General features: G+C 41.5%; 1 protein-coding gene across 3 annotated transcripts in view; it reads left to right on the top strand.

Moving 5' to 3' along the window:
• NPNT (nephronectin) overlaps window positions 1-14860 on the top strand; it is a 73074-nt gene that overhangs the window by 41704 nt on the left and 16510 nt on the right. For all 3 annotated transcript variants that reach the window (XM_044428626.1, XM_044428624.1, XM_044428625.1), the window contains 4 exons: window positions 369-488; window positions 1720-1854; window positions 5111-5233; window positions 6331-6789. In XM_044428626.1, coding sequence (XP_044284561.1) covers window positions 369-488; window positions 1720-1854; window positions 5111-5233; window positions 6331-6789 — 837 coding nt within the window. The remainder of the gene's footprint in view (window positions 1-368; window positions 489-1719; window positions 1855-5110; window positions 5234-6330; window positions 6790-14860) is intronic.

A 14860-nucleotide genomic window follows, 5' to 3' on the forward strand; every position in this document is an offset into this window, starting at 1 on the left:
TGGTCGTCTGAATTGACACACTGCAGCACAACCTTCCCCAACCTTATGCTCTCTTATTTCGGATGTCCTCTATTTTTTCACCTGGTCTACAACTGTGGCTATGTTTGCTGGGGATCCCAAGAGTGGCAGCTCAGTATAGTTGGAGGGTTCCAGGTTGGAGATGGCAATATAAGAGAGTTTGGGTTTTGCTGAACAAGAAAGGTGGGCTCAAAACCACATTTGTTCTCAAAGAAGTTCATGTCTTTTCCAGTTAGAGTCAAGGGTAATCTTCCTGTTGGCTTCCTCTTTTGCTAAACTTCATTATGTTATTAAAAAGTCTATTAAAGTGCTATTTGACGAAGCATTTAAATGGGATGATGTCTCCACAGATGCCCTCACATGTTCCATGGCGAACTGTCAGTATGGCTGTGATGTAGTGAAAGGGGAGGTGCGCTGCCGATGTCCTTCTCCGGGCTTACAGCTCGCATCCGATGGCAGAACTTGTGTAGGTATGTCAAGAGCCATAAAGATGTTCCTTCATAGTCTCCCTTTGTGAGCGATGAGAAATTCGGGGAAGCCTTTCAAGGAGGAGGCAAACACCTGAAAGCGAGTGACTTTGCTATCTGTTTTATTTGAAAATGTGCTGGTTGAGAAGGGATTACAGGAGTGCAGGCATCACATCACAGGTAGCATCAGATTCAGCAGACCGTTCCATCCTCCACAACCATTTCCATATATGTGACCTTTTAAAACAACTGGTGGGCAACTTTTCCTGTTGAAACAGGGACAAGGACTAAAGCCAGTGGTGGGCAGAATCAGAAGTGGAAAGGGCACTCCTTTTCTCCTTTCTTCCTCCTTTTGCCTGCCCCTTAATCTCTTTCCCTTTTTATTACCATGCAGGGAACCACCAGATGTCTGAATGGATCACACGCAGAGGGCTTTTGGAATGAGGCTGAGGGCTGCATGCAGCTCCAGGCAGCAGGCTGCTGCTCTCCCATTTCAAATCCTCGATGCAGTATAACCTCAAGACAAAAACACGCGCACAAGGGAAGCAGCGTGTCTGGTGCGTTGCTTAAGAATGAAGGGCCTTTGTGCCTCTCACCGAGTCTTCCAGCTGAAACTATTCAGTCAGGAAATATTTTAGCAGAAATGATTTTTCATGACAAAGTATATTCCATGTGGGAGTTGTTTTGAGTAGTAGTGCTCAAGTAAGATGCATGACACTCTTTGCCTTGAGGAAGAGCATAAGCAAAATGTTTTGGAACTGCTTTTGACTAAGCTCCCATTTTTTAAGCTCATATTTAGGGCTTTGACTCTTGTCCCCAACATCTTAAAAAAGGGGGGAAATGTTTTAGTGATGCTCCTCCCATTGTCCTACTAGCGCTATTTGGCCAGAATTCAAATTAACAGTTGTGTTTCACATAAAAGTGACCTGCTAAGGGCCGGGAAGCCACACTGGCCTGGCTATACTCGCTTTTCCTAATGCCTATACAGGGTGGAGAGACGCCATTTGGAAAAAGTGATGTGGATGGAAGGATGCCGTAAAAATGAAAGCAGATGGTTTTTGTTCATTTTAGCCCGGCAATTTTTAACAGAAAACCAGAGCAAAAGGTAATTTCCAAATGTGTATATGGGTGTATAGGTTACTGCTCTGGTTTTCTCACCTGTTTTAAAGATATTTTTCCAATATCTTTGCATAAAACCTTTGGTTGCAAATAACAAGTGGATTTCTTTTTATAGATGTTGATGAATGTGCTACAGGAAGAGTGATCTGCCCCAGGTTCAGAAAATGTGTCAACACCTTTGGAAGCTATATTTGCAAGTGCTATAAAGGATTTGATCTGATGTATATTGGAGGCAAATATCAGTGCCATGGTAATGGATTTATTTATTTATTTATTTAGAGCTTTTCTAACCCGTCCACTAAAAATTACAATACTGTCATAGAAGAAAATTGTCTGCATGCAACATGTGTGTTAGACCAAAGTTCTGTTCACAGATTATGCCTGAATGTGGCACATCAGGATGAGGAAAAGGAAAGGGGCAGTACATGCCAACCTGGCCACTGCATCTCCAACCTACCTATGTTGACTGAGCAGGTCTGCAAGGCTTCTACTCAAACTCCCCTGGACAGGAATTGGAGCTTCAGTGCAGCTGGGAAACTTGCTTCTTGCTCACACAAGGAGTTCTACTTCCACTTGAATGACCAGGAATTGAAGCCCACTGCAGACCTTCTCAAAGAGTATGGCAAGGTTTAGCTAGGCTCCACATATGCAGCCCTATCCCTCTTATTTTTGTTCATGTATTCTATACATATCTGTCTGCTTCAGGATAGGAATAGCTGTCATGGGACCAGATGTGCCCTTCTTTTGTAATGCAGATTGCTGTCCATGCTGCACTGCAGCCATCTGATGTTCCATGTTTCCATCAGCAGTCCCACCATATCAGAACATTGTTTTGATACTCTTTCTTTTCATTGGTTGCAACAGGGCAGCCGACAGTGAAGTAATACAGGGCAGCATTGTTATACATTACAAGTGAGGTGAGACAGATCTTGATAGAAATAATGTGTTTGGGGAGGCAGCTTTGTCTCCCATAATGTGCCATCCTGTCCTTTAGAATACAGTATCTTTCCTCGTGTACTCTGTATCAGGGTCTGCTCCATGTTTGAGGGGAAGGGCTAGGTAAAATAGCTTCTGGTAGACCCCCTCCTCTGATAGTGACCCTTGAAAGGTTAATTGGACCGTGGTGGCAGTAATGTTGTAAGCCGCCCCGAGGTTTCGGCAAGCGGCGGCATAGAAATGTTATAATAATAATGATGATGATGATGATGATGATGATGATGATGATGATGATGGACAGCAGGCCTAGCTGCCAGCTAAATTTCCAGCAGTTCCACAGAAGGATGATAGTTGAGGAGCAACGTGGGCAATTCAAATGGAGCATTAATATAACTGTTTTTATGAGTGTCTGCCCAGAAATAAACAGGGAGTGGCTCAGGACACAGAATCAGTCCAGAGCTCTGGGAATCTGACACCTACCCAAGAAACAACAGTATGGAAAAGCTGCACATATAAGTCCTTCTCACTCACAGTGCTAGGAGAATCTTGAATCATGCCTAGTCTCTATTTTACCATACTTGCATAGCCGTCATTTGTAGTTACCCAACAGTAATTATTCATCATATACTTTAATACAATTTTTTAAATCTCATGCATTTTTATTGTAGCTGGCATCAGAGCTAGACATCTGATTTTGATGGTAATGAGTTTCCTTCTTCCTTGTGAACCTGTGTAAAATAAAACAGGTTCCAGTTTGGTTTGTGTGTTGTAGAATTCTAATTAAAGATTTACTGAGCAGCTAAGAAACTATATAAGGAAGGCATTTCTTTAGTGGTTTCTGCAAAAGCTCTTAATAGCAATTCATTTCTAAGGACCTACTAGTCTTATTTATAACGTATGACCTCTCAACAAGATTATATTTCTGTTAATGCCTGTATTTAAATGTATTTTAAATGCATATTTAAATGTATTTTAAGAATAGTACAGAACCAAGAACTTTCTTCTGATAATTACTATTTCTCAGATTACCACTGAATGAGTGCCCTTGACTGGAACATTTCAACAAGAGAACATTGTTGTTGTTGTTGTTGTTGTTGCTATTACATTGCATTTACATCTTGCCTTTTTAACTCTTGTGAGCAACCCAAGGCCTCTCTGGGTTCCTCACAAGCTATTTGACAGTGAGCCATTAACAACATGGGAACAAACATACAAATAAAAATATCAGCTCAACTCCAGTTGCACCTTAAAAAGGTAGTTCTCTAGGGCTACTTATAGCAAAATAGGGATATGCATCTGAAGAGAAACCTAGCTGAAAATTAAAACGTTGACAAAATTCACAGACAACAGGAATTTTCTTAGGCCAGTATCCTTACTCCTGCCCTGAAAGTCTTGCTTTATTCCTAACTAAGAAAAGAACTATTTCAAGCTGGGTTTTGCTTTGCACTGACACAGTGTGTATTATTTGAATCAGGCAAATGAAGCTGGTAGTCATTGCTGCTGGAAAATTCCTAGGATTATTACATTAGTTTAACCAATAATGTGGTTCCAGGAAGAAGCTGCCCATCCTTCCTCATAGCTCCATGGAAATCAGGTCTTAATGCTTCCATTGCTGGGGTGGCTGGCAGGCTGACCTTCCAGTTACCAAGTCTTGGTGTCACTCCTGCAATTTCTGCTGGAAGCCCACATTGGTGAGGGTTAATGGAATTGGAGCATAGGTGTCACTGGAAATGGCACTTGTACTGCGATGACAGGTGATTGTCTCCTGGCAGGCGAAATCTCATTTTCCTACACATTCCAGCACGTAGTCGTGGGCCTGTGCTTCAGAGCTTGGGAGAGACAATGAATTCTCAGGACCCAGTGAATAGGAGCCCCGCTTCAGCTATTTGCTCTTGCCTGCCCAATCCTGCATTGTAATTTCCTAATGACCTTGAAGAAATGTGTGCACCAAAACTTTCACCAAAAAGTTTAGAAATCCAAAAATAATGTATAACTCTAATAAATATTCCTGATATCGTTTCCCCAATTATTTATGGAGGAACCTTGACCTTATGCTCTGAGTGCAGAGAACTGTGCACATTCTGATACTCGAGTGCCTACATGGGACATTAAACTTTTCCAATTTATTGTGCTTCCATAAAATGAACTACTAGAGTCCAATGTAAATGTGTCTGTTTTATTTCCCACTCCAAGCCAACTTATAATTCAAACGCCTTTTAAAAACATCTGAGCCATTCTCTTTCGTAGTCTATAGAAGGATGTGCTATGCCTCTTTAAAAGCCATTCACCTATCTATCTATATGTCTATATATAAAACAGCTGTTCAACGATGATTGGAATATTTTGTGTTGGATCCAGATGATAAAACATCACTAAAGTTAACAATTTGTCTAGTGCTTTGTTTGATTTTAACCATTGCTTTTTCAGAATGTGAAAATAGCAATAGAATTGATTTCAGTATTTTAACAAGAGGGAGGCTGGTAACAGGAGATTTCATATTTAATTAGAAAATGGAGCATATGGTTGCTGTCATGTGTAAAATATTTTCATACAAGTTTTTTCTGTTTCAGACATAGATGAATGTTCCCTTGGTCAACATCAGTGTGGAGATTTCTCGCAATGTTACAATACTCAGGGTTCATACAAATGTAAATGTAAAGAAGGGTTCAGAGGTGACGGAATGAACTGCATAAGTACGTATAGATCCCTTCTGTCTTACATTCCAAATCCAGATGGAAAACACAATCAAGCATCTTGCGTCTTAAACTATGGAACACAGTTGTGTCCCTCTCCATTTCACTAAGCAATTTTGGAGGAACAGATAGTATATTTAAGACTTTATGAGCCTTAATATGCCAGTGGAAAAAACAAATTTCCTAAGGGCACAATCTGATACAGTTTAGATTATGCTGGCGTGCTTTGTGGCTGGGTCATTCAGGGAGCTCCAGGCCCCCTTTCTGTCTCAGCTTGCATGTGATTGCACACTAAAGTTCTTTTCAGTTTTAGATCAAAGTCTAGTGAACCCACTTTGCAGTGTCATTCTGTTGGCCCTCACTGGTAATGAAGACAGGAGCGTTGAGACTTGTTCTGTGCATCTCATGTTAAGAAGAGATCGGGCGGCAGGGCTGGGGAAATTCTCTGACGGAGATGCTGCTTTCTGCTGAAGCAGACAGTGCTGAGGTGGATGAAATGGTGGCCTGGCCCTGTCTAAGGCAGGTTCATAAGTTTCCTGTATTTTATCTGTACTAGGCTCTATGTGTAGCACTATGGGAAATACAAAACCTTTGAAGATTTCTTCAGACACCTGTTCCCTGCTTTGTAGCTGTATCGTCCCACACCCTCCTTGCTGTTTTCAGAACTCTGTTTTCAGAATGAATATAAAGTATGATCCCTTGTGAAGAAGTGAAATTGGTAGTGCAGTTACTTCTGAATTGTGTAGAAACCTGATCAGGTGATATGCTGGAAGAACTTGACAGATTTGGATAGACGGCCTTAACAGGATAAGTTAGAACTCACTCCATGAGGTTCTTTTGCTTCAGGAGAACTTGACCAACGGCCTTGCAGATAATATTAAATCTTTCACCAGCTTTCAGTACTACTGAAAATGAGAGGGTTTGGTATGAAGCACGCGACAGTGGTGAACGCAATCCTTTTAATATATTTCTGTCTGAGGCAGCATGTAAGACAGAGGGAGGTGTGGGGTAAGGAACCATCTCTGTGTGTCTTGCTACTGCTCCTAATGTATCAAGGCTTTGCTGCGAAAAATGATTTCCCCGTTTTTCCCCCGTAGCCATTCCCAAGGTTGTGATTGATCCGTACAGTGTATATAAAGGCAATACAACCTTCATGAAAGGAAGCGGTGGCATGACCAATCGGATACCTGAAGCAGGTGGTTCAAGGCATCCCATCAAGCCACCGCATGGGCCAGCAGTGGCTACAGCAAAGCCTGCTCCTAAGCTAACAGTCCGACCCACACCAGGGGAAACAACGCACAAGCCCTTCATCAGGTTTGTAACGAAGCCTGCCACAACAAAACCAGCTCTGAGGCCTTTGACAAGGCCTCCACCAGTGACAAGACCTCCACCAGTGACGGCCCATCCAACACCACCCCCAACCCCAATTAAGCCTTCCACAAGAGTTACAACAAAGGAGCCAGCACATGGTCCAAGGGAAACTACCCCTCATGAGACATTTACAGTTGACAACAGGATACCAGTCGAGCCTCAGAAGCCACGAGGGGATGTGTTCAGTAAGTAACCCTGAATCTCGTGATAGCAATGCAGTATGGCATTCTGGCAATGAGAAAGCTCATGTGATATATGCAGGTGAAGGCAGCAGTAACTGTCTGTATCACCGCCCTCCAGTTCTGGTGGCTCTGAGCTGCCAGTGAAGTTCATAAATGCACATGGATCATATATTGCTTCTTGGTAACCGTGAAAGATGCTCATCATCTGGTATGTAATTTTAAAAGGCCTAAACAGGATCTCATTTACTTGTTATTGTGAAAAATATTTAACAATTGATTTGGAAGACAAAATGGAGCAAGCGGCTGTGATACTGATATATTTTTTTTTAATTTTATGACCAAATTAAGGAGGAGATACTAAATATTTACATTTTTGGACGCAATTCTACTTCAGAAAACAAGCTTGCAAAAAATACAGTGGTCTTCTGCGTGAAATCATGTAGCCAATCCCTGGGTATTTAGTGCTAGGCAACTGCAAGAATAAAATTAAAAATAACTCTCAATTCCTGCTTCGTGGAATGTTCCTGCAAAAGAGTAATATTTAAAACTCCTGGTTTAAAGATGCTGCTTACATGAGGAAGCTTCCCTGGCAGAGCTGTACTGGAAGATATTACATTACTCTTATGCCAATTTAACTTCATGCCACAGATGACATTTGCTGGCTTGCGCTTTTGGTGTGCATGCCAAGAAATACCCAGCACTGTGTTTCATCTTTAGCACTATGGCCAAAGTTAATTATAGTGCTTGGGAGGGTATTTGGACAAGTCTTTACTCTTCAGCTTCATAAACAATACTGCTGCTGAGCTAAATGGGATGTGAGTTTTGTTATCTTACAGCAGATGGACAAGTGCATTCCTCGACAGCTTCTTGGGGAGTGACTTTGGCTTAACTTCAGCAACCCCCAGCAATAGTACTTACAGATGTCTTAAAGTTCCCCTCTCCCTAAATGCCCGTTCATCTGTAATATATGTTGCAAGTATGGAATCACGATAGGGTAAGGAGACAAAATAGTAAGGGGAGGATGAAGGCAGAATCTGTGGACATTTAATGCTTATGGACATAAATACAAGTTACTCTGGAGTGCCCATACACACATAGGTCTCAATGAAGTACGAGCAAATCATTGGCTTTACTTAAAAGAAGTGTTTCTCTTTTCTTCCCCATTTCAAAGAACATTGTGAAGTAAGCATTTATTTTACAAACATTCCGTGCAATGAATCAAAGTTAGAGAAAAAACTGAAAGTAAAATTATACAGGTCAATGGGTCTTCAGGACTCCAGTTTGGCTCTCCAGCAGTTCCTGGCACCTGATATTGACCTCCTGTTCTCACCCTCTTCATTAGGAGCTTCTGTCCCTTTGGGTGCAGAGGACCCAGCCTGGCTGCCCTCTGAAGATTAGATGACAGTTGGGTTTTCTCCACATGCCCCTCCTGCTTGCCATGGGTCCTGCTCATAGGCCTCTGGTGCAAATATCAACACAGATATTTGAACCAAGAAGTCACTTTATCTGATCAATGATATTTGCAGATGTAATTTTTGTAACCAGATGCCATTTACATCATTTGTTTAGTACCGCAAAACGAAGGCAGAAGAATTCCCTGGATAAGGTTTGTTACCACCTATAGCCACATAAATGATTTGGCTGCTCAACTTCTTTTTTTATGCAACTTTTCAGCACAGGCCTCTGCATGTCTACACAGACGTAAGCCCCACTGAGGTCACAGAGACTTGCTCTGTGGTAAATGGGTATAGTGTTACAGCCTTAAATCAAGCAGACACACTTTCTGGTAGCTTTGCTGAGAAATACTAGTTACTCAGCACGCACGCCTTGGTATTCAGCACTAGAGATATGTGCAATTTAAAACCATCATAATCACATGTTATCCTTTAGTTGATATACATGGACTCAAAGGCCCACACATGGGATTCCAGTCATGCTTTGGATGCTGACAATTTATTAAGCTTTCCTCTGGTGGTCAACCAGAGGTTTTATTCTTTCAAAAGAGCCTAGAACTTGTTACCAACCCAGCTCCAAGGGCAATCTTTGAAAATTGGACTAGAATTTTAAATGTGATTGTTGAATGTATGAGAATTTTATTTCAGTGCTATTTTGAGGTTTTTTTAAAAAAAACACACATCTGACATTTGAAACATTTCCCACGTTTGAGACAGACAGAACTCGAGATTTTTTAATAAGTGGAATTTGGGGGAAATCAAGACTAACAGATTTTCCCATCCAGCCTCAGGACTCTGAGTGCTTTGCTCTTAAAAGGATGACAGTTAATTCCTGTGTATCACTGCCAATGTAGAATTGGGGCACCTACTTCTTATGTTCTGACAGATTCTTGATCTTTAACAGTTACATGGCAGGAAGGCACATTAGAATTTCTTCCCCATGCTAGAAATTACCTCACCTATTGAATGTAGCTGGTGCAGATAAGTGAGCGCTTCAGTTCAGTTTGGTAAGGATTAACCAAAGTTCTTTCTATTTGGAGAAGAATGGGCTTGGCAATAAAAAATAAATACAATATGGCAGAAAGTAAAATCTACAAATTCACCCCCATGAGTATATTACCTTTCCAGATTTGTCTGTTGGTCTGTCTGGGGTTCTTCCTTTCTAGTTCAGAACTGGTCCCATCCCCTGGCAGATTTTTGTTGGGTAAGAGGTATGTCCAGTCTTTATTTGGATATGCTACTAAATTGCTTAGCTCCAAATCTTCCAGAGCAAATGCTCCAAGAGTTTGAATCAAACTCAAAGATTAAACTATTAGTAAGGCATGTCATACTATGCCAGATTATTAACTTATTTACCAGGGATGGAGAAATATGTCAGTTTCAGTGTCTTGTTTTCCCAGACTTAAACAGGTTCATCCCAAATTCTGAGTTTTTTTAAGTTTGCAGGACAACTCATAATCATGTCTGTTTGCAATTCTCATAAGATATGCATTTATGCATAATATACTCATTTTAAAGCAATTGCTTAATATAAGCCTTTAAAAAGATTGTTTCTGCTAATATACACTTTGGTGTGTAGTTTGTTTGAAAGGTGAACTCCACTGTTGGAGAACTCCAAATTTGGAGACAGACGAATTTCGACAGCTACTAAACAACCTTCCCCCATTCCTGTTATTTTCACAATGCCTTCCAAAAGCAATAAAAATACAGCACATCAGGTCTGATATAGGAGTGCCTGAGGGATTTGATTTATGTATTTAAAATACATATTTACATGCAAATTTTAATGCAGACATTTAAAGCAACCCCTATTGACATAGAAATGGAATGAACTGGGCTTAAACGTGAACATATGGAAAAGTGACACAGACTGGAAACAAACCAATTCATTCATCTCTGTTCTCAGATGGTAAATAGCTAATACAAAATGAAAACCAGTCTACACCTGCTGAATCTGTTTTGACCATGAATCTCGCTCAGTAGCTTGTCTTTGACAGTTCAGGTCCAATTATAGAACACCCTTGGGAATCCTCGCTGGCAAGAAAGCAGTCAACCTGTTCTGAGAAGTTCTAGTGTAAAACTGCCACTCAGAAGAGAGCCTCATTCTCCCACTGCCCAATTCTAATTTTGGTAGGCTGAACATATCTTAAGGGCATATTTATGGATAGAATTTTGGGGCCACATCAAACTGTGAAATCAATGGTAGGTGCATAACTACCATAAATGCATTTTCCTGAGAAGAGCACCCACTTTTTTGCTGAAATTCACGTTCAGTCTTTTTAGACTTTACATGGGTTAAATGAGTGCTCATCTTGGGGGGAAGCAGAATCAGTGACAACTTCTGCTTACTTATAGGTATTTATTAGAGCATTCATGGAGAGCCCCACTCATAAAATCTGTCCATACACTTCCAACCCACATGTAGGTTAAGGACAGAATCTGTTGCTGTGATGCTTCTGCCCTTAAGTGTATGTTCACTGAATTACAGGTAGGCAGTGTTTGTGGCTAATTTTCCCTAGAACCCACTAGGGGCCATAGACCTGTACCCCACTGCAACCCCAAAAAACCTAATTTTGGAGGGTTTTCTGCCTTTTTTTGCTGCCACCAGCTGTGGGGCAGCAATGGGGAAGGTGCACAAAAGGTGAGGGGGATACATGCTGCCCATCCTGATAGTTTCATATCTCAAGGGAACACATGAGTGTGTTCCAAGCCGAGGCTCATCTTCTGAGGAAGAGGCCAACACCAAGACTGTTAGATGCCAGCACAGGGCAAAAATAAAGCCAAGCTAAATGAAAGGCTCTCATGACCTTTTGAGATTCTTGCCATGCTGATAAGTGCTTAGTTGTGATAATATTGTGCTGCAGTGAAAGATGCTTTATAACAGGGGTACAGATTTCCATTTTGGAGAGACTTTCATGATCTGCAGAACTGGGCAGGGTTGCAAGGAAAAGAGAAGAAGGTGCCAAAGGCAAAGCAGTCAGGGGCAAAATACCAGCATATTTTAGCTTAATCTTTTCCTGCCCGGCACTGTGCCTTAGGAGAGGCATTTCATCCTTTTAGAACAGTGGAAAAACACTCCAAAAAGGCAGTAAGCCTCGAGATGATCAGTGATGGTGGATCCACAGGTGGCCAGCATGGTGCTCCACGTAGAGAGTGGCCCATCCGTCACTCTTGACTGCTCAGACAGATTTATCTGACCCTTGCAGAGCAACAAGGGGGAGAGCGGGCAGTCCCTCATTCAGGGTTTCCCAGTGAGGTCTCTGAGGTGACACGTGGCATTTGCCTGCTTTGGAAAGGGCAGGGGGATTTTCAGCATAGGGCAGGGAGCATGTGTAACCCAGGAATGTCCTTGACCCAGGAAGGAGGAAACAGGAAAAGTGTGTGGCCCAACGGGAAGGGCTCTGGTGTTTGCACTGTCCAGCCCTCAGACTAGCAAGAGCCATCCTGAGGGTAGATCCAGAAGTTTCACTGAAAGGAAGGCACACAGAGGAAGTTTCCAGTTTAGATTCATTTCTTGACATGGGCAGATGCCTCTCCTTCAACTCGACTAGAAGGCTATTTAGAAGTCATGCTGTTCTGTGATTTGTTATGTTTCAATAAAAGAACCTTCCAAGGGTTTGCCTTGCACTTGATAAGCAGAAGGAAAAGAGGAAGGGACCCCAGCTCACCACACTCCCAAAGGGACAGATTGTGCCCCCAGACCTTAAGGTTGTCCACCCCGGTTTAAAAATATCAGACATGACATCTGCAGAGCCTGAAATTGTCACTGGGTAGCTGTGGTATTTTACACGGGTCAGTTGTAACTAAAATGTAAATAGACATCTAATACATCTCACCACAGTGGGAAAAGACGTGTTTTGTGTACTTATTTAGTCTCTGTCCAGATGCTCTCTGTCCCCTTCCAGGCTCCTGTTCTCCCTTTCTAGGTTCCTTTATCTTTACATTGTACTTGGACTGGACACTCTTTACCACCTAGCAGCTTTCAGTTAAAAAGGTTTAAACAGGCAGAATATATTAGTGAATATCAGTGGGGAGTTGATGGCATAGCCAATTGTGCAAACATTTCTCTCAGAGAGAATAGGAACTGCCCCGCTCCCATAAGAAATTATGTGAAAGACATCTTTTTACAGGTCTGTTGGAGCTGGCTAACTGAACCACTCTTTGCTGTTGCTTGATTCGATTTCTAATTTTATCTCCTTATTGTTTTAATTGGTGATGGGTAATGACTGGTTTTATGGCTTTTCCTTCGTTTTAAGGCTGGTATTTTGTTTTATTGCAGACTTGCCTTGAGGATCCTGTGGCAGTACATAAAAACATAAATAAAACAGAGGAATAAGCAATAGCAACTCAACACCTGCAGCGTTATTACATTTTGACGCTATAATAAGCAGGCTTACATTCCAGTTTCTACAGAATAGTTACACCGGGAAGGGCAGGAGGGATCTTCATTTCCCAAGACAATTGCCCATCTAAATGTTGTGCACCATGAAACAGTCTAGTTATAATAACAAACAGGATTTGGATTTATATCTTCTGTACCTGTGCTCTTGTAACACCTTTGGTCAACCATTCTTTTTGTAAATCTGCATAGATTTAGTCCTTGGGACTAATTTAATTGTGGAATATAAGTTGAATGATAGATAGATAGATAGATAGATAGATAGATAGATAGATAGATAGATAGAGCCATCTGGATTCACTTTGCTGCTTTGGAGGGGGAGATGGTCTCTTGACAAAGCCTCTTTTAAAGCATACAGAATCACAGAAAACACAGGTGCACACGTCTGTGTGAGTTGCTTCCCTTTTTCACTCAGCCTCCAAAACATTTAGATAACCAGTTTTGCTGGCTAAATGTTTTTCCCTTCTCTGTTAGGAGATGTGGCTAAGGCATCACTGGGGTCCCTCAAAGAACAACAGTGCCATACTCCTTTCTTTCCCAGTCCCAGAATGTCATTCCCATGTTGGCTGTGAAGAGAGTCTTCTGACTCTGGATCCAGAAGGCATGGAAAGAGCCAAGGAGAGAGGGAGGACCCTCTGTAGTTGGATCTGATACTCTGACCTATCCTGTGACTTCCCAGACAACACCAGGAGGCCATAGGATCATACCCTTAGTCTCTTATAAAAAGGAGTTTACCACCAGCTCTGTGTCCAATTTTCTTTGGTCATGTCCCCATTTAAAACCGGACAAGCTAGTGACTCTTATTGGGTATCATCTCTTCTTTATTACCTTGTGCTATTTCATTTGTAGTTTTTTCTAATACAATGAACTTGTGGAGGGAGGGGTTCAACATGTCCCTGCTGTCCCTGTTCTTGACTTTCATATGCTTATTTCTATCTGTGTAGGTTCTATCTAGGCATTTAGCTGCATAATCTACAAGAGGTCAAGGGCTTGACCATTCAGCACTTTCTCACGTTCCCCTTCCACAGATTTCTACTCTTGGGCAGAGGTTATTTCTTTATATATTTATAAATCATTTTATTTATATACCACTTAAAATAATAAAACCCCTAAGCAGTTCACATACCTTCGTTAAAATCACATTTAAAATACAATTAATATCTTAAAATCAAATTCCATTTTCAAAATACACAGCAATTGATATAAAAGGAGATAGCATGATTAATTTAAGTATAAGCCTTGGACAACCTGAGTGAACAAGTGTGCTTGCAGGAGATGTCTGAAACTTGCCACATTTTTCTCCTTCTGAGGATTTTCCTGTTGGTGGGTGTTGCTACTGGCTAAGGATTGCATGGCGACATTTGTTTATTTTGAAAGGGGCAGTGAGGCTTTCTTTGCTTATCTTGAATGTCAGCTGTGTATGTGTAAGGGAAATAAATCAAGTGGATACCTTGGGTCCGGTATGTCACATTGCATTGCTTCACAAGTGAGACCTGCTGTAAAGGGCTGGCATTCGGAATGCTCCTCTTCAGGATCTCAGCCAGTCCTTTTCCATGAAACTGCATTCCAGTCTCCCACCCTGCCCATTTTTGGTCCACTACATAATATTCAGTCAGCATCCTGTGACTACTGTGCTTTCCCATTAAGCAGCTGGAGGGATTTCTCCCCATTAGGCTTTTTTAACCCTTTATCTGTGCAAGCCTGGGGTTTTCCCTGAGTATGCCAATTTTTCAACTTGGGCATAGCTGGTGCCGTTATGGCTGAACAAGAATCCATACTGATAGAATGACTTCAGTACATACTACCATAGCTTTCACCAGTCTAGTGTTCTCCAGATGTTTTGAACTCCAACTTTCACCCACCAAACTAGCATAGTCAATGGTCCAGGAGTGCGAGGAGCTGAATTCCAAACATCTGGAAAGCACCAGGTCAGAGAAGGCTGTACTATGCAAAGGTTGTGGTACCACTTTACTTTTCTTTTGTCAAAGCCCTAATCTAACAATCTGTTTAACCCTGTGACTGATGTTTAATGTGCAGATTTTCCTAAAGCATTTACTAAGCCTCTTTTTACCACTTAGAATCAACTTGTAATTGAGACCTTTAATCATTGCTAACCACAGCACAAGCTTTTCCCAACCCAATTCAGTCACTAGCAGATAGATTTAAGAATTCAAGATTAAAAGGCGGAGTGAAAAATTGGTCTTAATTAGCCCTGTAAAAT

The sequence above is a fragment of the Varanus komodoensis genome, unplaced genomic scaffold, assembly GCF_004798865.1.
Source record: "Varanus komodoensis strain SLA01 unplaced genomic scaffold, ASM479886v1 scaffold2, whole genome shotgun sequence".
In the NCBI taxonomy this organism is placed as follows: Eukaryota; Metazoa; Chordata; class Lepidosauria; order Squamata; family Varanidae; genus Varanus; species Varanus komodoensis.